This window comes from Gracilinanus agilis, chromosome 4 (genome assembly GCF_016433145.1).
Source record: "Gracilinanus agilis isolate LMUSP501 chromosome 4, AgileGrace, whole genome shotgun sequence".
Classification (NCBI taxonomy): Eukaryota; Metazoa; Chordata; class Mammalia; order Didelphimorphia; family Didelphidae; genus Gracilinanus; species Gracilinanus agilis.
The window spans coordinates 325,957,726-325,981,998 of record NC_058133.1 but is presented as its reverse complement, the minus strand read 5'-3'; the positions used below and the strand labels follow the sequence as shown (position 1 = coordinate 325,981,998).

At 36.0% G+C, this 24,273-nt stretch overlaps 1 protein-coding gene across 1 annotated transcript in view; it reads left to right on the top strand.

Annotated features, from left to right (window-relative positions):
* ME1 (malic enzyme 1) overlaps positions 1 to 24,273 on the top strand; it is a 266,987-nt gene that overhangs the window by 121,358 nt on the left and 121,356 nt on the right. Inside the window, exon 5 of the mRNA XM_044676308.1 lies at positions 10,294 to 10,455. Coding sequence (XP_044532243.1) covers positions 10,294 to 10,455 — 162 coding nt within the window. The remainder of the gene's footprint in view (positions 1 to 10,293; positions 10,456 to 24,273) is intronic.

The following is a 24,273-nucleotide window of genomic DNA, read 5'->3' as shown; positions in this document are numbered from 1 at the left end:
TGGGCATTCTTGTTTCACTCATGATTTTATTGGGAATGCTTCTAATTTATTCCCATTGTTGATGATGTTTGTTGATGGTTTTAGATATAAACTGTATATTATTTTTAGGAAAGGGCCTTCTATTCCTGAACTTTCTAGTGTTTTCAGTAGGAATGGGTGTTGTACTTTGTCAAGGTCTTTTTCAGTATCTATTGAGATAATCATGTGATTTGTGTTGGTTTACTTGTTGACATGGTCAATTATGTAAATGTTTTTCCTAATATTGAACCATCCTTGTAGTCCTGGTATAAATACCACCTGATCATGATGAATAACTCTCGTGATCACTTGCCCAGAGTCTTTTTGCTAGTATTCTGTTTAAGATTTTGCACCTATGTTCATTAAGTTTAAATTAAGTCTGTAGTTTTCTTTCTGTTTTTGTTCTACCTGGCTCTGGGATCAGTCCCATATTTGTGTCATAAAAGGAGTTTGGTAGAACTCCTTCTTTGCTTATTATGTCAAATAGTTTGTATAGTAATGGGATTAGTTGTTCTTTTAAGGTTTGATAGAATTCACTTGTGAATCCATCTGGTCCTGGGGATTTTTTCTTAGGGAGTTCTTTGATGGCTTGTTCAATTTCTTTTTCTGATATGGGGTTATTTAGGTATTCTATTTCTTCTGCTGTTAATCTAAGCAATTTATATTTTTGTAAATATTCATCCATATTATCTAGATTGCTTTGTTTATTGCCATATAATTGGGCAAAATAATTTTTAATGATTGCCTTTATTTTCTCTTCTTTAGAGGTGAGGTCTCCTTTTTCATCTTTGATACTGATAATTTGGTTTTCTTCTTTCCTTTTTTTAATTAGATTGACCAGTACTTTGTCAATTTTGTTTTTTCAAAGTATCAGCTTCTAGTCTTATTTATTAATTCAATAGTTTTTTTACTTTCAATTTTATTGATTTCTCCTTTAATTTTTATAATTTATAATCTCTAATTTAGTTTTTAGCTGGGGATTTTTAATTTGTTCCCTTCCTAGTTTTTTGATTTGCATGCCCACTTAACTGATCTTTGCCCTCCCTCATTTGTTAATATATGCACTCAAGGATATAAATTTCCTCCTGAGTAATACTTTAGCTGCATCCCACAGATTTTGGTACGATGTCTTATCATTGTCATTCTATTCAATTAAATTATTGTTTCTATGATTTATTATTATTAATATGTTTCTATTAATTGTTTCTGCTCTTTTGCATGTTTGCCATGTTTCTATGCCCTAATACATGGTCAGACTTGGTGAATGTATCATGTGCAGCTGAAAAGAAGGTGTATTTCTTTTTGTCCCTATTTCTTTTTCTCCACATACCTATTAACTCTTAATTTTTCTAGGATTTCATTCACCTCTCTTTATCTCTTTCTTATTTATTTTTTGCTTTGATTTATCTAGATCTGATAGAGGAAGATTTAGTTCTCCCACTAGTAAAGTTTTATTATCTATTTCTTTCTTGAGCTCTGCCCGTTTCTCCTTTAGAAATCTGAATGTGATACCATTTGGTGCATACATATTGAGTACTGTTATTTCCTCATTTTCTATAATGCCTTTTATCAGGATGTAATTACCTTCCCTATCTCTTTTAATCAGATCTGTTTTTACTTTGGCTTTGTCAGAAATCATAAGTGCAACTCCTACCTTCTTTTTCTCAGTTGAAGCCCAATGGATTTTGCTCCAGCCTTTTATTTTTACTCTATGTATGTCTACCTGCCTTATGTGTATTTCTTGTGGACAACATATGGTAGGATTTTGGGTTCTAATTCACTCTGCTATTTGCTTCTGTTTTATGGGTGAGTTCATCCCATTCCCATTCAGAGTTATAATTATCAGCTGTGTATTCCCTGACATTTTGATATCCTCTCCTAGTTCTGCCCCTTCTTCTAGCACTATTTACTTTTAAACCAGTGATTTGTTTTAAATTAGTTCTCCTTATCCCCTCCCTTAGTTTCCTTCCCTTTCCACCACCTTCTTTTTTGTTCCTCTCTTATTATTTTTTAGGCCTAATGAATTCCCTCCCCCCCTCTCTTCCACTCCCTTTTTGAACTCCCCACCACACTACCCTCCTTGGTTTATCCCTTCTGACTTTATCTGTAGAGTAAGATTGAATTCTATATCCCAATGGATTTAGCTACTCTTCCCTCTCAGGATTAATTCCTCTGAGAGTAAGGTTTAAGTATTTCCTATTAACACTTTCTTCCTCTCCTTATAATAGTAATTCATCACCTTTCCTTCCCATGTCCTCTCTTCATGTGCTATAGATTATCCTATTTTTTTTTCCTTCAAGTTTCTCTTGGTACCATCTACTATTCCCCCCTCCCCCACACACACACCTTTTTTTCCCCCATATCATCTTAGACCAGTGATGGGCAAACTTATTAAACAGGGAACCAAAGGAAAGGAAATGCTAATCTGTCAGTCTGTTTCTAAGGCAATTTTATCAAAGTTTCATTGTATTGTATCCTACTCATTGTATTCCTCAGATTAGGAATAATGTTGCTAGGCAGTATAGAACACTTCTGGGGACCTCATCTGGCCTGTGGGCCCTAGTTTGCCCATCACTGTATTAGACCATTTAGTACTCCAACCTCTCCTTAGGAATAATTCTTCTAATTACTATAATAGTGAATACAATTTTTGAGAATTACACATAATATTTATCCATATAGGAATACAAATAATTTGATATTATTGAAGCCCTTAAAGAAGTAAATTTAAGAGTAAGAGTTTTCTTTTTTAATCCTCTCTTTCTTATTTACCTTTTCATGTTTCTCTTCATTTTTTGTGGTTGGATATCACACTTTCCATTTAGTTCTGGTCTCTTCTTTGCAAATACTTGGAAATCTTCTATCTTCTTGAATGCCCATACTTTCCTCTGGAAATATATAGTCAGGTTTTTTTTTTTAACATTTAGTAATTTTCATTTTTTAGAAAAGTTAACTTGGTTACATGGTTCATGCTCTTACTTTCCCCTTCACCCTCCCCACCTCCCCCATCTCCCCCACCCCCCCAAGCCGATGTGCATTTCTACTGGTTTTAACATGTGTCATTGATCAAGACCTATTTCCAAATTGTTGATAGTTGCATTGGTGTGGTAGTTTCGAGTCTACATCTCCAATCATGTCCGCCTCAACCCATATGTTCAAGTAGTTGCCCCTCTTCTGTGTTTCCACTCCTGTGGTTCTTCCTCTGAGTGTGGGTAGTGTTCTTTTCCATAAATCCCTCAGAGCTGTCTTGTGTCATTGCAGTGCTGCTGGTACAGGAGCCCATTACATTTGATTTTACCATAGTATATCAGTCTCTGTGTACAATGTTCTTCTGGCTCTGCTCCTTTCGCTCTGCATCTGTTCCCAGAGGTCTCTCCAATTTGCATGGAATTCCTCCAGTTCATTATTCCTTTTAGCACAATAGTATTCCATCACCCGCATATACCACAATTTGTTCAGCCATTCCCCAATTGAAGGACATCCCTTCATTTTCCAGTTTTTTGCCACTACAAAAAGCGCAGCTATAAATATTTTTGTACAAGTCTGTTTATCTATGATCTGTTTGGCGTACAAACCCAGCAATGGTATGGCTGGATCAAAGGGCAGGCATTCTTTTATAGCCCTTTGGGCATAGTTCCAAATTGCCAGCCAGAATGGCCAGATCATTTCACAACTCCACCAGCAATGCATCAATGTCCCGATTTTGCCACATCCCCTCCAACATTCATTACTCTCCCCTTCTTTCATTTTAGCCAATCTGCTAGGTGTGAGGGGAAAGTCCATGCGGGCCCCCAGCCACCTGGGGTCCCTCGTCTTGCAGCACAGAAGTACAAGCCCCGGGGCTGCCAGTGATTATCTGGTTGCCCCAGTCCTGTTTTCACACTTGTGCGTTGATGTTGTGAGAGGTATGCGGTGTGGGCGGTGGGGGAGGGGCTTCTTCCTCTCGCGTTTTAGTGAGAGCTGTTTCACCCCTTTATAGCGTGCAAATGCCCCGATTCTGCGTACCTTCAATGCTGCGCCCTGTTGTGGGGTTCCTTCGTTCCTCTGGACTCGTTTTTATTTCCCCTTGAGGAGTCCTGTATGCTTCGGTCAGGAGAGATTGAGCAGCTGCTCCTTACACTGCCGCCATCTTAACCGGAAGTCTGAATTTTTCTTTCTTGCTTCTTTTAATATTTTTTCCTTAACTTGGAAACTCTTGAATTTGACAATTATATTCCTTTGTGTTGACTTTTGAGGGTTTAGTGTAGAGGATGATCTATGGATCCTTTAATGTCTATTTTGCCTTCTTGTTCAAGGACACCAGGACAGTTTTCTTGGATAATTTCTTGTTGTATGGTGTCTAAATTTATATTAATTTCTGATTTTTCAGGAATATCAATGATTCTCAAATTATCTCTTCTAGACCTGTTTTCTTGATTTGTCATTTTTAGTGAGATATTTCATGTTTCCTTCTATTTTGTCATTCTTTTGACTTTCCTTCATTAGGTTTTGTTGTCTTGCAAGATCATTGGCTCCTTCTTGCCCAATTCTGGTCTTTAGAGACTGGTTTTCCTTTTCGATTTCGTCTATCCTGTTTTTTTATGGTTTCCTGCTGTTTAATTTGGGTCTCCAATTTGCTTATCATTTTGTTTTATTTTGGGGCATCTTTCTCCAATTGGCAGTTTTTGTCTTTTTACCTGTTAATTTCCTTTTGAGCTATTTCCCACTTTTCTTGCCAAATTTCTTCCATCTTTCTCATGATCTCAGATTTGAACTCTTCAAGAGCTTGTGACCAACTTTCATTTTGGGGGGAAGGTTTTAATGTGTTTACTTCTTTGTTCTCTTCTGCTGTCTGCTCTGTTTGGATTTTTTCTGTGTAAAAAGTTATTGAATGTTAATGTGTTCCTCTTGTTGTTTCTCTTGGTTAGTTCTTGGGCATTACTTGCCATTATTATGTTGGTTTTTCTTTCTCAGTCAGAATTCTGGGTGAGGCGGGCGGGCTCTCCGCGTATTGAGCTGTGGAGCAGTTTTTGCCTGAGTCACAGTGCAGTCCTGCCCCTCTCAGCTTTATCCTTTTGCCGAAGGTCTGCACTCTTTAGGCTCCTGGAGTCTCAAGTCTAGCTGTTCTCATTATTAAGTCTCCTGGTGGTCCCTTTGCTTGCCCCTCTGCCAGAGGCTCCTTTACGAGTCTAAGCTCACTGCTTCCACAATCTGTCACCCTTCCTCTCTAGGTCCGTGCCCAAGGACCGCACTCAACATCTGTGCTCAAAGTCTGAGTTATTTAGCCTCTTGTGGTCTTAAGTCTTGCTGCTCTCAGGAGCAAGCCCCTGGTGATCCCAGTTAGTTGTGTTATAAATTAAAGAAGATATCTCTTTATAGTATGGCTAGTGATTATAGTTGTCATTAATCTCGGAAGCTGTCATTTGATTCCCTTGATGGTTGGTGCAGGGACAACCAAGCCCTGTCACTCAACTGGATGTTATAATAAATGCCCTTATTTATAACAGTGCCCAGGCAGGATCCCTAAAGGTCAGTGGATGGGTAACCCTTTCAGGTCCCACCTGGGATTGATTATTAGTATTGGGTTCTATCAGCCTTGGATAACGTTCATCTGACTGCGTTGCTCCCTCCCCAGAGTGGTGATAGAATAACTACTCCAGGAATGTACTTAATAAATTTTATCTTTGTTGTTAATAAGGGAAAGGAATGATCAAGAATGGATTGGAAATAGGAGACCCTGTCACTAAATCTATGACAATAATCCTGCAAGACTGTAGGCTGTTCAGTAATGCTGGGCTTCTGTTCTTTACGTCCTCTGGCTCAGTCTGGCCATAGCCAAACCAGAGAAAGCAATCTGTTTGGTTGCCACAGATATTGATCTTTCTCTCAGCTTCTTACTGCTAGTTGTTGTGCCAGTCCTATCGCCTTCCGGAAATACCACCCTCTTCTTCTTCTCCTACCTACTTCCTGGTTACCCCCTGGGCCTGGGATACCTAATTATCTAGAGATGGTTTAGATGCCTAAATATCTAGGGGATTTGGAGAGAACCAGAGGATCCACGGTCAGATCCACAGGTCAATCAGTGTTCAAGATCAATGTCCAAGGCAAGAGTTTATGCCAAATGTTTCAGGCAGGGCTCTTAAACCAAAAGCCAAGGCAAAGCAAAAGCCAAAAGGGTCAAGGGTCCCTCTCAGAAGTCTGTCAGGGTATTTATACCCTTTCTGGCCAGCTGCCTTTCCTCTTGTCCTCACGGCCTCTGGGAACATTCCAATGTTTCTAACTGTCTTCACCTGTCAATCAAGTGAGGCTCTCAACTTCCAGAGTTTGAATATGACAGTTGCCCAGAACTTAGTGACTTAGTGAATCTCCCTCTCTTGCTCTAACTCTTGTGCATTGGCTCTGGGACTGTAGGTGGAGTGGGGTGGGCGGATTGATCAGCTCACGTTTTAGTGAGAGCTATTTCACCCTTTTATAGCATGGAAATGCCCAAATCCCACATACCTTCAATGCTGCGTCCTATTGTGGAGTCCCTTCATTCATCTGCATTTGTTTTTTTTGTCCTTTTGAGGTATCATGTATCACTTGGTTATGAGAGTTAAGAGCCCTGCTTCCACTCTGTAGCCATCTTAACCTGGAAGCCCATCTTATACTTTAGAAAGACTATATTTACAGATACTTTCAATCAAGATGGCTGCACAAATGTGGGGACACACTCTTCAGCTCCCAAATACTCTAGCAAATTCCTAATGTTCACATTAGGTCTACTACTGATAACAATAAATCCTATGATAGACTCTAGTAACTATGTTTCAGTCCTGAATTCATAAGAGGTCAGGCAGATCTGGAGATCAAGGAAGAGTTACCGTGCCATTCCAGCAAGGTACATTCCTATCAACAAGAGGGCCATTGTACATGTCTAGCTTGATATATTTGCTTTAATTCAGAAAGCATTCCTCAATTTATTTCAACTAAAAAAGCAAGAACAGATGATGGAAGATGAATATAGAAGTTCAGCTAAGAATGCTACAAATAGCCAGGAAGAGAATTCAAGTATCAAAGAATCACAGTCAAGGTTACATAAGATCTAGAAGGTACTATTGTTGTGAGGAGGATTACTTAGTTATTTTCTAGGATACCTAACAGGAAGGGCTTGAGAATTCCAAATGGAATGGGGAAGCCAAAAGTCCAAAGAAAATGACTTACAGTAAAGAATAACTTATTCTCTACTGCTATAAAGTAATCCTAATGTGTAAAAAAATTTACCAATAATATAGAATTAAGAACTTTTAAGCCTTTTTTGTTAGATAAGACTGGAATAATATTTCTAAAATATTGTAACAAATAAAATTAAAATAGGGGGACAGAATTAAAAATATCAAGGTTTCAAAAGGTTTATTGAAAGCCATTTAGAAAAACGAAGCCACGTGCCTATTAAGATTTAAGTTCAAAAGTCCTGCCATATCTCTGCCCCCTCACTATTTCAGCAGGAAAAGAGGAAGTACCATTCCCAATCTCCCTATTTAACCTTCTTTTTACGTTGGTTTACATCACCATGTAAGACGGGAAATCAGTTGAATCATGGGAAATGTAGTTTGTAAGAGATCTAAATGTCCACAGGAAGTTTAGACCAGGGACCTCAAAATAACTTTAAGGATCTCGAAATTTCCAATATCACAATACAAATTCAAGAAACTAGAGAAACTTAGAATAGTAACTGTATATAAGCCACTTGAAGGGACTAAATGATGATTACTTACATCTTAATTCTGGAAAGAGAAAGACCATTATTCCTTTAAAATATCAGCATCCTCAAGAGCCAAAGCAGAAATAAAAAACCAACAATTCAAGGCACAGGTAGAAATTTATGTAATTTTGCTAGATTTCAAGGGTAAAGAAAAAGAAGGAAAAAGAAATACACTAAGAAAGAAATGAGACAGAAAAAGAATGAACTTATGGTTTCTTGTATACCAATTAATGCTATTAGTGAGGTAAAATAAATAGCTGACACACAGCTACAAAATATCTGAGACCGGATTCAAATTCAGGTCTTTCTCACTCTAAGTCCAATACTATCCACTGTACTACCTACCAGAAAAAGGATATACAAACTTGGAGATAGTGAACACCTCACACACTGGTTTCTGAGGTTCTACTTGGCTATGGTGTAGAAATATTTTTAAAGCAATATTAAAACATTAAAATTGGTAATCAGGGAGAGGGAAGAAAACATTAGAAAGGAGAGGGGAAAGTTGGAGAGGTAATAGTCATGAACAAAACAAAATTTACCTGCAAAGTCGAATATGTTTATTAAAAAGGAAAAGGAGTAGGACCCAGCAATTTGGTTTTATCTGGATGAATGGAAAAGAAGAAAGCGATTAAGATCAAACCATTCTAATTATAGATGACTTCTGTTAATCTTCATGACCTGATTTTGGGTTTTTCTTGACAAAGATACTGGATTGCTTTGCCATTTCTTCTCCAGTTCATTTTACAGATGAGGAAAAATCAGATGATGAAGAGTTGGACATGACTGAATAGACTCAACAATAACCATTGATCTTACCTTTCTTCTATCTTCTGTTATTTCTTCATAAAAGGGAAGTAGTGGGGTAGAGAAGGAAGCAAAGAGGAGGAAATCATAGACATGAAGATGAAAGGGACCCATGAAGTAAGAGAATAGTGGCACAATGTATTAGGAAGAAAAATTCAGCATTTTGTACATAGTTTATACAAATGAATAACTTAAAATGCAAAAATTGATACAGAATTAAGTGAGAGGCTAGAGTAGGAGAAGCAGTTGTGCTTTATATGAATTTTTAAAAGTGGGAGGAGGGATAATCATGATTTTAAATAAGGCAATATTAGTAGGTTTTTTGGTTTAAAAAAAAAAAAGATGTGATTAAAATGGACAACACCATAGTTAAACATGGTTAGACTTGATCCAATGGCAATAAACCCCTCATAGTGCCCTGGTATCCTGAAATATGACTTTGAGAGAGATGGGCCACAGCATTCATTTTACACTATGAACCTAAGAGAAAACCAAACTATTGCTATTTGTAGATGACATAATAATGCAATATGGAACCCTAGAATTCAACTACATAATTAATTGAAATAATAACTTCAATAAAATAGCAAGATATAAGCCCACAAAATCATTAGCTTTTCCTGTGTATTAATAAGAAAACTAGAAGGAACATTAACAAATAAAAATAGTTGTAAATTTTTGAGTTCACCTACCAGGTATACTAAAAAATTATATGAATACAACTAGAGCTTAAATAACTGAAGATATGTTCATGGTTGGACCATGCCAATATGATAAAAGTGATGCTATTGTATAAATTAAATTATTTTTTAAAGTACTATACCAGTTAAACCACTGAGGGGTTATTATATAGATGTATATAAAATAGCAGAATTTTTCTGGAAAGACAGAACATTGAGGATCTCAAGGCAAACAATAAAACAAATCAGGAGTGAAGATGATCAAGCTTTACCAGTGATGGGCAAACTACAGCCTGGGGGCCAGATGTGGCCCCCTGAAATGTTCTATCTGGCTGGGTGACATTATTCCTAATCTGACAAATACAATGAGTAGGATACAATACAATGAAACCTCAAAATAGTTGCCATAGAAACAGACTAACAATAAATGAACATTTCGTTTCCTTTGGCCCCCTCTTTAAAAAGTTTGCCCATCACTGAGCTATACTATATTATAAAGCAGTAATTGCCAAACCTATTTGGTATTGGTTAAAAATAGAAAAGTTAATTAGTTGAAAAGATAAAGTAAAAATCTTATTCAAATTATTGGACCACTAATTGTCAAATTTGATTGCTCATATTTTGGGAAGTTTTTGGAAGAACTGCAGATGTCTTCTTGGTTCCCCTATCATATCAATTTATAGGGAAATCTTGAGTTTTAATTTTAATTCCCTAAATTGGGTCCCCTACTTCCTTTTTCACCACTGTTTCCCACATTAACCCCCAACACTTTTGTCTTTCCCTTTCTCTATTTCCTTCTCTTGGAAGCTGATCTATCATTCTTTCTAAGAGCTCTTTACCTATATCCTCTATTTATTTTATAAGACTTCCTAGCCATGAGAGGTTCCCTATGTCTGTGTTCATTTTCACATTAATCAGCAACCTTGATATACTTATGAACTTGCATTTCATTTTACTGCTTGGATATGTGCCTATATTTTTTTCAAATGAAGACTAAGATGTGTATTAGACTTTCCAAATAGTTATTTATAGCATATATAGTTGTTTTGTTTTGTTTTTCTCTAGGCTGTTGTTGTAACTGATGGAGAACGGATCCTTGGCTTGGGTGATCTTGGCTGCAATGGAATGGGCATTCCTGTTGGTAAACTGGCATTATATACTGCCTGTGGAGGGATGAATCCTGAAGAATGTCTGCCTGTTACCCTCGATGTGGGAACTGAGAATGAGGTGAATGATTTCTTAAGGCTCAGTATATTTAACAATTAGATTATTTTTATTTTTATTTATATTTATTATTCTGATAAATTCTAGAATTTATTTTCTTTGTTTTTCCTTTTTTTCTTATTCTAACTTCCTCCATCAATTTCTTCTAATCTTACTTAGAATTTTATTTGACTTCTGATAAATGTTTTATACTCTTTTAATATTTAGATTTTACTCTATGGCAACTTATTTTAGTTAAACATATTCTTTCCACAAATATATGGATAATCTCTAAATTATAATACTTTTTTATCTATAATACATTTAATAGTTTTACTCTATAAATTGTTTAGGCATTAATATGTTTCTCAAATGACTTTGTGACGTTTTATCATATTGCAACAACATTTTAGCATCTTTGAGTAACAAAGTAAATTGCCTTGCCACTCAATCTTTCCAAGCTTATATTTAGGTGATAAGTAGCAATATAGAAACTGAAAATTAACAGGGAAAATCTCCACAATGGATATGAGAAATAATAGTCAAATAGGAGGAAATCTCAAGATTCATTTTGTAATTAAAAGCTAAATCCAACATAAGTATAATAATATAAGATCTTACTCTTGAATTGAGATAGTTGGTATTTATAGCCATATGCCTTGTTACCTTTTTTTTTTTTTTTAGTTTTTCTTTTTTTTTCATTTTAAACCCTTAACTTCTGTGTATTGACTTATAGGTGGAAGATTGGTAAGGGTAGGCAATGGGGGTCAAGTGACTTGCCCAGGGTCACACAGCTGGGAAGTGTCCGAGGCCGGATTTGAACCTAGGACCTCCTGTCTCTAGGCCTGGCTCTCAATCCACTGAGCTACCCAGCTGCCCACCTTGTTACCTTTTAACAATCTCAGTTCTCAAATCATTCAAGAATTAACCTTTTACTTATACTAACATATTACATATATATTTTTTTTGATTGTTGAACAACTAAAATCAGAACCTGTTACTTATTACCTAGGTCATAAAATTATCCAACTTTTCATAATGACAAGACAGAGTAAAGTATTTAACTTTTATTTGGTAGCCATATGCTTACATCTTTTTTTTAATCAAAAACATAATTTTCATGAATACTTTACTTTTTGCCTTACAAAGGTATCCGTTTTCATAAACCTGAATTAAATTAATCTATGAAGTAGGTATGATATAAAAAGTTCTTTAACAAAATCTCTAAAGAAAATTTAAAAAATCCCAACAACTTATATTTGTTGCACATCTGGTTTTAAGTAGAAATAGATAATAGACTTTAAACTGAAAAGAACTTTTAGGGTCTTTTAGCCCAACACATTACTAATGAGGAAACTGATTCAGAAAAGTTAATTGATTTGTCTAAGTTCACAAAGTAATTTACAGAGCCTGTATTCAAATGCAGGTCCTTCATACTCCATATTTAGACCTCTTTCCTCTGCACTCTGATTCCTAAAAGCTTATCCTAAATGTCTCCAAAAGTTTTCAAGAACACTAAAAATGTTATTGCCATTATTATAATTTCTGCCTGACTTAAAATGTTCCACATCAATGAGAAAATATATTGAAAACAAATAATGCTCAGAAATTAAGAAATCTGTGTAGTATCTTAAAATATCATATTTGAGATGTGGTGCTTCCCTGGCTGTTACCCTCTACTGGAAGGTTCTAATGATTTCCTTGGCTTCTTTATCGGTTTGTCTCAAATCCCACTTTCTGTACAAGGCCTTTGCTTGTTCAACCTTCATACCTTTCCCCTTACCAGTTCCTCTTAATTCTTTCTTTCAGTCTGAGTTTACTTTTCATTTGCCCTCTCTGTATCTATGTATTCCCTCCATTAGAATGTGAATTCTTTGAAGATAGAGATGAGGTATTTGACACCCTAGCACTTAGAACAGTGACTGACACATAAACTTGACCAATGCTTGTTGACTAACTGACTGATTGACTGTTGAGAGGAACTCATCATCCCAAAACCTATGGAATCTATGTGAAAAATTATGCTTTTCATTAAGGAAAAAGATGTAAGCATATGGCTATCAAATAAGAGTTAAATACTTTACTTTGATGTTTCTGATAGAACCAACAAATAGAGTAGTTATCAGGGCTTCTCTTCTTCCAGCTTCCTTTTATATCTCTGCTGGTATCTCTTCAGTCCCCTCATGCTTCTTGAATTTTCTTCTTGAAATTTCTTTTCCCATTTTGACCTAGCTAATAGTTCCACATTCTTTACCTTTATCCCTTTTCTCTCTCTTTGTTCTATTCCTGTAGGGGCACATTTAGAAAACAATCTGAATTGCTTTTTTTTTAAACTTAAGAACCTTCATTTAAGAAGGTCAAAAACCATCCTTTGAAACTCTGGCTTCTACCCCAATACCCCAGGCTAGGCTGACACCACAGAAGTTACCTCTCAAAAAAAAGTTTTGCATTTTAATAATTTAAGCTCCAAAAAGTACATCACCTTAATCCAAAAGACAATTGAAAAACTGACAAAATTTTGAACTCTTTGAGAGGCTACCTTAAATCATACCATATAAATACCCACTTTTTCTACCTGCAAAATACTGACCCTGACATTCACAAAGAGGGAAAGACATTAAATCAGTGGACCTCTCCTAAGATCATTGTATACAAATAAACTAATATGTGTTTACAAAGTTTTAACTATTCACTATTCATTGAAATGAATGAATGAAAGAAAAATCCATGCTCTCAAGGTGGTTTTTCTATACATTTATCATGAAAATAGAATCAATATCTTTTTCTTTAAAATGTGCTTTTTTTAGAAAAGAATTTCTCCTTGGTGCCTTGGTAGACTATAATTTACTCCGTTGGCAGTAATAACAGATACACAGTAATTATAATACTGTTTGTTAATGGGCCAAAGAATCATATACTTAACCAGTTCTTGATTATTAATGATTTTTGATCAGTATTTGCTGAATAAATAAATATTGCTTGACTCAAGTATTTGTTAGAAAAGAAAAGAAATAGTATGGTACAGTGGGAAAAGTTCCGAATTTCAAATCTAAGGGCCAAGAATGTAAAATACCAGTTCTTACTCTCTCTATTATTCCTTGTGTAAAATACTTAACCTTTTTGGTCCTCAGTTTCTTTATCTGTGAAATAAGGGATTGGAACCACCTATAAGATCATTTCCAGCTCTAAATCTCAGATCTTAAAATGTGAACAATGTTGCTAGAGATCAATCTGATCAGGAAGCATCTGTCCATTGTAAGTTAAACAGAAATTCTTGGAGACCAAGGAATTTCAGAAACATTAGGAGGTCTTCTGTAACCATTTACTTATATCAATTTCCTATAAAGGCATTAAGCTCCCTAAATTATTTGTTTCTCTCCCTTGCCTTCCTCTTTCTTAATATTCTAATTGTCTACCTTTTTCTCCCTCCCCTTCCTTACTTTAAAAATGTTTCTTTTCTCTCTGACTGAGAAAATTTGAAAGTCAAAGCTTCTTTGAGATTTTAATTTAAGATGAACCCTGAAACTTCTTAAAGACACATCTGAGGCAAAAGTGTTATTTGTCCATTTTTATGCTAAGAGCTATTAACATTATTAATGCATAATATCTGTTTGGATTGTTAACAGACTGCCTGACAAATCCTGAAATAGTTACCCAACAGTTCAAATTACCACTCAAGAAGATGAAATATTAATCTGTTCACTTCTGGGTAGATAGATGTTTTAAAGATCCATCTCTTCCCCCACCCCCCCCCCACCCCCCACTCTGTTTAAGTGCCAGTCTCTGACATCTTTTTTTTATTTATTACAGATAGCCTAAGTGTCCATTCATAGAGATTTTTTAAGCAAGAGGGTAGATTAATCATTCTCTGTAGTGGATGGCATAAATTTAATATCCAGTTGGCAGCAATTCCAGATGAACGATGGTGTAATCGTATTCTTTCAATGATAATTGTGTGTGTCATCTTAGCATAGTAGTGTTTACTCAGATGGAATGATGGTTTGATTTTATTTTTTTAAGTTTAATAATTGATTGTTTCCTAGGGAAAGAATTCTTTTGTGGTGGTTTTTTCCCTTGGAACAGAAATTGTAAATATATAAGTGTATTATTTTGGATCAAAGTCTGAGAAAGTGCATAATAAATTTATATTTAAAGATTAGTCAACCACTTTAGATTGGCATTCATTCTAGTATGATCACAGTTTTTCTAGGGTACAAGTTAGTTTATTATTTTTAAAATAATATTTCATTTTTCCTCAGTTACATATAAAAACAAATTTTAACATTTGTTTGCTTTTTTAAGTTCCAAATTTTCTTTCTTCCTCTCCTCTTCTTCCCTTCCCCTTTACCCCAGGATAGTAAGCAATCTGATATAGAAATTACATTTGCAGTCACATAAAACATTTTTTTCCTTATTAGTCATTTTGTGGAAGGGGGGTATTAAACAAAAAAAGGAAGAAAGTGAAATATAGTATGTTTCTGATCTGCATTCAAACTATCAGTTCTTTCTCTGGAGGCAGATGGCATTTTTCGTCATGAGTCTTTGGGAGTGTCTTGGATTTCTGTATTGCTGAGAATAACTAGGTCATTCATATCTTTTCATCATGTAATATTTCTGTTATGACATACAATGTTCTTATGGTTCTGCTCACTTTACTTTGCATCAGTGCATAGGAATCTTTCCAGGTTTTTCTGAAATCTTCCTGTTGATCATTTCTTATAGCATAATAGTATTCCAATATAGTTAAATACAGAGGAGAAGTTACAATAGGTAAGAAGATAGAAATGTTTGAGAGATTTGTTACCCCCAAAAGAGTGAAACCAAAGAAATAAGAGATGGGGGAAATCTAGTCTTGTTAATTTAACACTACATTTCCCATGATTCCAATGGGTTTCCGGTTTCCGGGTTTGGGCTTGGGGATGTCAGAAGTCCCCACATATGGGGCAGTTTAGATTCAGAGGAGGGCCTAGAGAAGGTCTCTTGGTTACCTAGATGGGCTGACTGGCATATGAGAGAGTCAGGTTGGGCACTGGCAGTAAATTTAAAAGATAGTCAAGCACGGTCATATATATTTTCACCAACAAGGCCATGGCTATTAAAACATTAATTTTTCTTATATTATATGTCTTTATCATTTTTAATAGTAACAGAGGCAAGGACAGTTGAGTCACGGGGGCAAGAAGGTAGCAGATGGGGACAATAAGACTAATAAGAGGACCAGCCTGTCCCCTACTTTTGAGCTTCTTTTAGGCAGCAGACAAAAACAGTTAGGATCAGAACCTTTGGACTACCATCTGTTATAGACTAATTAATTATTTGTTGTTATAGAATTATTTGTCTTGGAAAGACAGTAAAAGAGGTGACAATTATTCATGTTAGAACAGTAGGGCTATAGGGTTCTCATGTACCAGAGCAGATTCATAGGTCTTTTTGTTACTTATGTTGAGTATGTTTCTGGAGAAGTATGTGTAGGCTATCTTATGAGCTTTGGTTGACACTAAGAACACTAAGGAATTTGAATGGTGACTGTTGGAAGACCATTTATAGTTTTATCTTTAACAGCACTTAGCAAACCTTTCCTCTTTTCTTTAACCTAGTTGTTCCAAAGGTTATGGGAAACGTGTTTCTCACAGACTACCAGACCTTAACAAAATACTTTATGCCAGGGGTCAGGATCCTTTAGTATATATTCCAAAGATTTCACTGGGTCCAACTGTCATTGGCATGTAAGATATCATATATTTTTCTATTGCTATAAGAATTATTATCTCTGATCTCTTTACTGCTTGCAAGAGTCAGCTCTGTCCTAGCTTCACTTTTCCCGTGCTTGCAATAATTGGTTCATGGTTATCACATCCATGGAATACCAGAGAACAGTGGATTTTCTACATGGAAGCCCACTTTAAAAATATTTCTGACCTCCCCTTTATGTTATATCAATTTACCAAGAAGCCTTATATGAATGGTTAGTCTAATTAACTACTAATTAACATACTATAAGAGTAACCTCTAGCAGGATTTCCTCTCTTCCACCTCTTGCCATAACTTAGTTTTCCCCAAGGGAATAAAAATCCCCACTCATAAGCCTTTTCTGACTTAGTGGATGTCTAAAGATCACTTGAGTGTCCATACCCCCTCCCCCCAACCCCCTGCTCAACAAATAGGTTCCTTATGAAGGTAAGAGCCAATGCTCTAGAAAGCAGTTGCCATTTTATCACATTGTTTATCCTTGCTCTGTTAAGGCTAGATAAACTTCCTTTTGTTAACTGTTCAATGACTTGGAAGTGCCTTGCTTCATCTCACTAACAAACTTGAACTAGTAGGATGGCAGCATCAACCCTTTTCATAACACTTGGTGATGGTGTAGAATCAAAGTGTATGCCCTACATATGGGCCATGTGGTCAAATTTATACTTGTTTTAAAATTTTCAAGGGTTTAAGAATATATTTAATTGGATCTGAAAACTGTAATGATATAAAATATTTCATTTCTTCAAATGTCAACATTTTCTATGATGCTAACTATTCCCTTAATGTAACTCACAACCTATTCATGCCCTTTCATCTTGTGTGACTGTTTCCTTTAAAACTCCACAAATGATTCTTTTAATATGGTGGGCCTTCCTCTTAATACCAGTGCAACATATAAGCTATATATCTCTTACTCTCTTCTCTTTTGCTACATAAAAAAAAAAATAAAATTAGCTGCTACTGTAAAATAATTCAGTTTAACGAGAGAAATCTATTAGCTGCAAGGAAATGGGTTTTTTCCCCCATTTTACTTTTAAGAATCCCAGAATTTTCAGTGTGCATACACACATACATACACACATGCACACACATTGTACCAAAAGTCTTAGTGTCATTTAATGCTTTATTTAAGTAACTTAATAGGATAAAAATATGTTATTATACAACCTTTGAAAAAACACATCTATTTGTAAGGCTTACTGAAATGTATGAATGAAATTTGTCTCTAGCAATGTTTCTCAGAATCATTTTATACATTGTTGAAAATGTCTAGGTAATTTAATCATTCAAAGTATGTATACTGCCTCCAAATCACTTTGAATCGTTTCTGTTGATTTTTAAACATTACTGTATTATATGCTTTGCCTTATAAAATATATTCAGAATACAAACTGAATTTAATGTATTTACCTCCTAATATCAGTTCTTCCATTTCCTCATATTACTTTCCTCATTTGAAACTAAAAGTACCACTTCATCTAGGTATTTCTCTACAAATGGCCAAATAAATGGTTAGAGCAATGTTTAGTTAAATTTTGAAATAGAAAATATTAGCTACTTTTGTTTTTAACTCGAATACCACTTTCTACTAATTATAAACATTTCTCTGAAAAATGGCTTCTTTTATTCCCAGAAAACATAGAGAAGCTATAATATGCATTGGAAGAGGGAAATAATGGATCTACCTGTTCATTTAAGACAGTTTAGGGATAATAAGACAGTTTGGTGTTATCTGATTTTCTCTTATGACTACAAATAGAACTCTTAATTATGTGTTGTATAACAAATAGCACCTCTAGCCTTAATCTTATTATTGAAATTAACCCCAAATCAAGAAAAGGCCATATATTATTTTTATATTAAGAATCTGATTCATGTTAACTTTGCTTTTCTTAGAAAACACTCAGTATTGCAATGGTATTCCTAGCTCACTTTGCTTGCTACCTATCCTTTTTTCATGAGGTCATGAATTTTGTTGCTGGCTCCTTCCTTGAATTTTGACTTTTCTGAATTCTTAAACATCTCTATTAATATTCTTCTATTCTGTAACTAGTGTGTTATCTAAGTGGGTCAACATAGGCAAGTTTCTTCCCTTTTCCTCTTTTCAGACACTTTAAAATTAGATTTGCCCGTTAGATCCACTCCATCCTGGTCACGTGTACTCATTACAACCCTAGCAATGAATTTGTGAATTTACTCATGTAATTGGTAGCATTTCACATGCTTAGAAAAATCCAAATATACTCCAACCATGAAGAAATGTAAGAAAATCAGTGTTGGCAGACAGTCATAGTTCATTAGCAGTTTTGCTCCAAAATCCTTTTTTTCTTTCCCTAACTTTCTCCCCCTTCTTCCTTTATCCTTATTTTATGATACTTTTTTTTATTTCTCCTATGCCTCAGCTAATTGCACACAAAAACAATTCTTCTCTCAGAACCCAAACCTAAAGTAATTATTTATCCCATGACTAATGTATTGTGGGCAGTTGATAAATAACATACAACAGCTCTTCTCCCCCAAGTTACTTGGCCAAAACAAAGGTGCTATCAAAATGGACTTTTAAAAACTAATCTTATTAAATTTTTTTTTTATCCTCGATTTAGTCGTCTGGCAGTGTGAAAATAATAATCACCTCACTTTTTAAATTCATGTAACATCTTTGATAAATGTTATTGTGAGAGGAATTTTATAGCTTTCATAACATGATAAATTCTGTTTTACTGTGCATAAGTCTTCAAAAGAATATATTGCTTAGTTCTAATCATATTTCCCCCATTGCTAATATTCTTTTCTTTCAGAATATAGAATATGAAAGAATGTAGAAAACAAAATAAATTTGTACATCTTTTTCCAGTTGTTTTTTTCCTAATTCATTTTTACACAATCTAAATATACAATGTCTGTGAATATAAGAAATTTAAGGCAGGCAGCCATTATTAGTACATTGGAACTTCAGCACTAGCTGCTTAGAAGCTGCCAACATATTGTTAAAAATTTCTATGGATGAGAGAACAGCTGGGTTCTGAAGGAACATCAGATTTTAGATTTCAATTGAAACACTTTTGAATGAGTTAAAGAGTTAGCTGCTTTCCTCCCCCTATTATGCAGGCTTTGGTTCAGAGGTGTGTGTGTGTGTGTGTGTGTGTGTGTGTGTGTGTGTGTGTGTGAAAAAGAGAGAGAGAGAGAGAGAGAGAGAGAGAGAGAGAGAGAGAGAGAGAGAGAGAGAGAGAGAGAGAGAATGAGCTCTTTCAAAATATATTTCATTTCACAATAGTTTTTGAGCCCTTCCCTCCCCCTCCCTTTGTTTTTTTTAGCAACTAGGGATCACATATATTAATTGAAAATAATTCCAGTCTTTAGGGTAGGTGACTAAAATAACCCCCATGAAATAATAAATAAGTATTTATTTGCTTTAGTAGTAGACAGTTTTGACAGATGTTTGATTGTAATATCTTTATTTTATATGCCAATTTGTATACATTCTACTATGCCAAAGTTGATTTTCAAGTTTTCTGATTTCAAATCCCTTTTACTTTTTAATTTGTCATGCAACCATTTTATCTAATTTCTATGAAATAGCATTAATAGATAGATAGGCTCAACTGATATCTAGGTAAAATCTTTCACTAGATGATAGGAAGTAATTTAGTTACATGTTGGTTTCATCAATTAGTTTATATTGAGGTTTAAAAAATATACCCTTATCTTCTGTCTTTGAATCAATACTGTGTATTGGTTCCAAGGCAGAAGAGCAGTAAGGGTTAGGCAATGGGGACTTATCCAAGGTCTCACACATAGGAGTTATCTGAGGCTAGATTTGATCCAGGACCTCCCATTTCTAGGCCTGTCTCTCAGTCCACTGAGACACTTAACTGTTCCCATTGATATAGTTAAAAGATGTGAGTTTAGCCACTAAACAAGGTTGGTAAAATCAAGTCTGTTGGTGCTGTTTCCTCCCAGGCACAGAGGGCAGGATGGCTACCCTTAGGCCAAGAGCTCTCAAAAACGCAATCTTACTTGCTGTAAGATTAAAAATAAAGTTTAATGAAGTAAACAATGAAGATTGGGTGAGAGTGGAGGGCCAAGGAAAATCCCTAAGCTAATAACTATGCTTACCCCAAACTAAGAGACTTTCACAAGTCTTGCTTCTTTTTCTTAAAAGCCATCTCACACCCTTCCTGACTGCTCTATGATTCCCCAAAATATCCCTATCCTAGCTTCCTAGTCTATAGCCTTGTCCAAAACAGTTTTCAGTAAAGGTAACAGAACAAATTGGCTGGATCAGGGTTGGTGACCAAAGTGGCCTGACCACCAAGGATGCAGGCTAGTGCCTAGTGAGGTAGAATAATAGTTCAGGTCAGGCTGGATCTTCCTTCAGATTTTCACAGATAGAATAAAAGTAGGACAAGGGCAGGCTGGGATGAATCAGTAACCAAAGTAAACCAAAGGCAAGCTCATAAACTCCAATGCAAACAGGATTAGAGGGAGAGAAATTGGCTAGAAGCTGGGAACTCCTCTCAAAGCTTCCACTCCTTCCAGACTCCAGTTCACTTCCCCGCGGCCCCCCCCCCCCCCCCAACTTCCCAAGTCCCTTTCAGATTTCTGAGTCCAACTGCCAGCTTTGGCTTCCAGCCTTCTCTCAATTCCGTTCCTAGGTTCTCTGAGACTTTTCATTCCATGCAAAATCATTTGCTTTTGCATTTCCAACTCTTTACACTTTGCCTTGTCTTAAACTCCCTTTTCACATAGTTTTGATACAATACTTTAAGTGCCTACTATTCTATTCTGCTAGGTGTTGGAGATGACAGCGTTCAGATATACCTAGTCCCTTCCACCTAGAGCTCAGAGCTCAGCATGAGGACAGGACACAAATATGGATACCTCTATAATACTTAATATTACATATTAAGTGCTATGGACATTTGTAAAACCAAATTAATTCAATGTATGGTTCAAGGCAGAAGGTCATGAGATCAGAATTTCAAGGGTGTAAAGGACCGACCTCAGAGTCCATCTAATTTAATCCATACCAGAATAAGAATCTGCCATATAGCACTCTTAGCAAGTGACCAATTAACTAACCTTTACTTGAAGACTACTCTTCTAGTACTTCTGAAAGCTACTCATTTTCCTTTCAAATTACTCTGTTTCATGGGATCATAGATGTAGAACTCAAAAGGGATTTAAGGAATATTTAATCCAATATGAAGAAGTAAACTGAATCCAAAACAAGGAAACTGGAGCCACCAAGAGTTTAAGTGACTTACTTTAGGTCATACTAGTAATCAAGAGCACAATAGAATTTAACCCGGGTCCTTTGTACACTTAAAATGGTTTTTATTTGGAAGTTTTCCTTATCCCTCTTACAGCCTTTCTATTTTCTTGCCCTCTGAGGACAAACAAAACAATTCTAATACCTCTTCTACAAATATGTTAAATATTTTAAGCTCTTCAAAAACTTAAAGACTATTATTTCCCCTTTAAGTTTTCTTCTCCAAGATAAATATCCCCAGTTCCTTCGGCTAATCTTCCAATGACATTCTCCTAAATGTAATGCCAAAAACTGACTCTAGTGCTACAGCACATTTCCCATTAGAGATGCAGTGACTCTCTTCCAGTCATAACTCCTTAAGTGTTAGAAAGGATGAAGAAAGACAGGTGTTTGCTGGGTTTGTACCCCAAAGAGATAATGAGGAAAAAGACTTGTACCAAAGTATTTATAGCCACACGCAAAATGGAAAATGAGGGGATACCCTTCGATTGGGAAATGGCTAAACAAATTGTGATATCTGATGGTGATGGAATACAATTGTGTTAAAAGGAATAATGAACTGGAGGAATTTCATGTGAACTGGAAAGACCTCCAGGAATTGATGCAGAGTGAAAGGAGCAGAACCAGGAGAACATTGTACACAGAGACTGATACATTATGGCACAATTGAATGTAATAGACTTTTCTATTAGCAGCAGTGCATTGATCCAGGACAATCCAGAAGAATTTATGAGAAAGATGCTATCCACATCCAGAGAAAGAACTGTGGGAGCAGAAATGCAGAAGGAAAACATATTATCGATCATGTAATTTGTTAGGGAAATGATTAGGGATGTTGACTTTAAATGATCACTCTATTGCAAATATGAATAACATGGAAATAGGTTTTGAACAGTGATACATGTATAACCCAGTGGAGTTGCTTGTTACCTCTAGGAAAGGAGAGGGAGGTGGGGGTGGGAAAAATCATGAATCGTAAAACCATGAAAAAATATTCTTAATTAATTAAAAAAAAGAAAGATTTGGTTGAATGATCAGGAACAGAATTTTAGAGGAGATGGTGTTCACATTAAACTTTGAAGGATACAGAGAAATCAGTAGGTGAAGAGGGATAAGAACATTTCCTAGGCAGAGATGAGCATGAATTAAAGGCAAGGAGGTGGGAAAGTGAGATTTCCTTGCAGATCATTGTTCATTTTCACTAGATTATAGTATCAAAGAAGGGAAGAATCTGAGAGAGGGCTAGAGATGTAGTGTCAAACCAGCTTCTTAAGGGTCTTGCCACCAGATAAATAAGTTATGATGAACAGAAAGTTCAATGTCAGAAGACGGTGGTGACGGGCAGAGGAGAATGAATGATAGATTCTATCCAAGTCCAGGGGGAATGGTGATAGTATGATTTCTATGGCCTGTTGACAGTAGTGAAGCAGTCTTTAGGAAAGTGAGGAAGGTGACACTGGGTATGTTTTATTGATTAGAAATATTAATACCTATGTCATAGTTTTCTATGGATGATTCTTAGACTAGGCTTTGGGTTCATGACTCTGGTAAAACATCTTATACTTTTCTGTTTCCTATAGTTTATCATATGGCTTACTATGTTTGGAATGTTTTGCTTTCCTCTGCTTATTGAAATCCAGTACAGAGTTAAAAAAATATAGTCACCGCCCTTAAGGAGCTTACAGTATAATTGAGACAACATACAAAAATTTGTACATAAAAGATATCTCTCAGAGCCTAGCTCAAATACCGCTTCCTCTATATTATCATCCCCTGCTCCTCCAGCAAACTACACATAGAACTTCCTTTAAGACATAGCTCAAGTGCCGCCCCCTTCATGAAACCTTTCCTCATCCTCCCAACTGTTCTTTCCTAGGTCCTTTTATTTAACTACCTTTTATTTAATTTCTCTTAGTACTGTATGTGATATATACATATATACCTACTGTTATATTGAATCTCTGGGAGCTAGGAGCTCACTCTGTGATTGACAGGTGGATCAGTTGGATGTCAGAATGTTCCCAGAGAGGCATGTGGACAGAAGAGGGCAGTTGGCCCGGGGGTGGGGTGGGGTGTGGTGTGTATAAAACCACCCTGGTAGCCCTGGAAGGGGTTCTTGGTTCTTGGTTCTTTCCCTGTCCCTGAGACCAGAGATCAGTGGATCCTGGTCTTAGTGGGATTGAGACTTGCAAACTCAACCCTACAAGCTCCTCCTGTTTGTTCCTGTACCATCAACAACCTGTACCAGACCCTGATCTCTGATTCTTCTGCCCCTAGAAATTAGGAATCCATCATCTTAGTTATCTAGGTTTCCCAGGGCCTGGGAGGGATCCGGGAAGTGGGCAGAAGAAGAAGAAGAGGTGGAAAGGGTGGATATCTCAACTGGTTAGGCTTATCATCTAGTGAAGAAGAATCTGAAAGATCTTACAGCAGTTTGCCTGCTATGGTGTGGCTCTGGCCAGACTGTACCAGAGAGAAGCTAATCATCTTAATTCATTCACTTGCCTACAGTTTAGAGATTCATCAGTATCATTTTAAATTAGGGTCTCCCAATACCTCCATCCAAACCCATTATCCTCCTTTGTTAAATACAACCAAAGTTTAAAGTACCTTCCTGAAGTGGTTATTCAAAGCTTCTTTGCGAAGGGAGAGACACAGTCAGATTCCAATGTTACCCAGCTAAAGAGCCCATTAAATAATATCAATTAACCCCAGGTGGGTCCTGAAGGGATATCATCCAATGACCTAAAGGATCCTGCCTGGGCAACTGTTATAAAGGAGAGTGGTGTCATCCTATCCTCTCTCTATACTTCATCTAC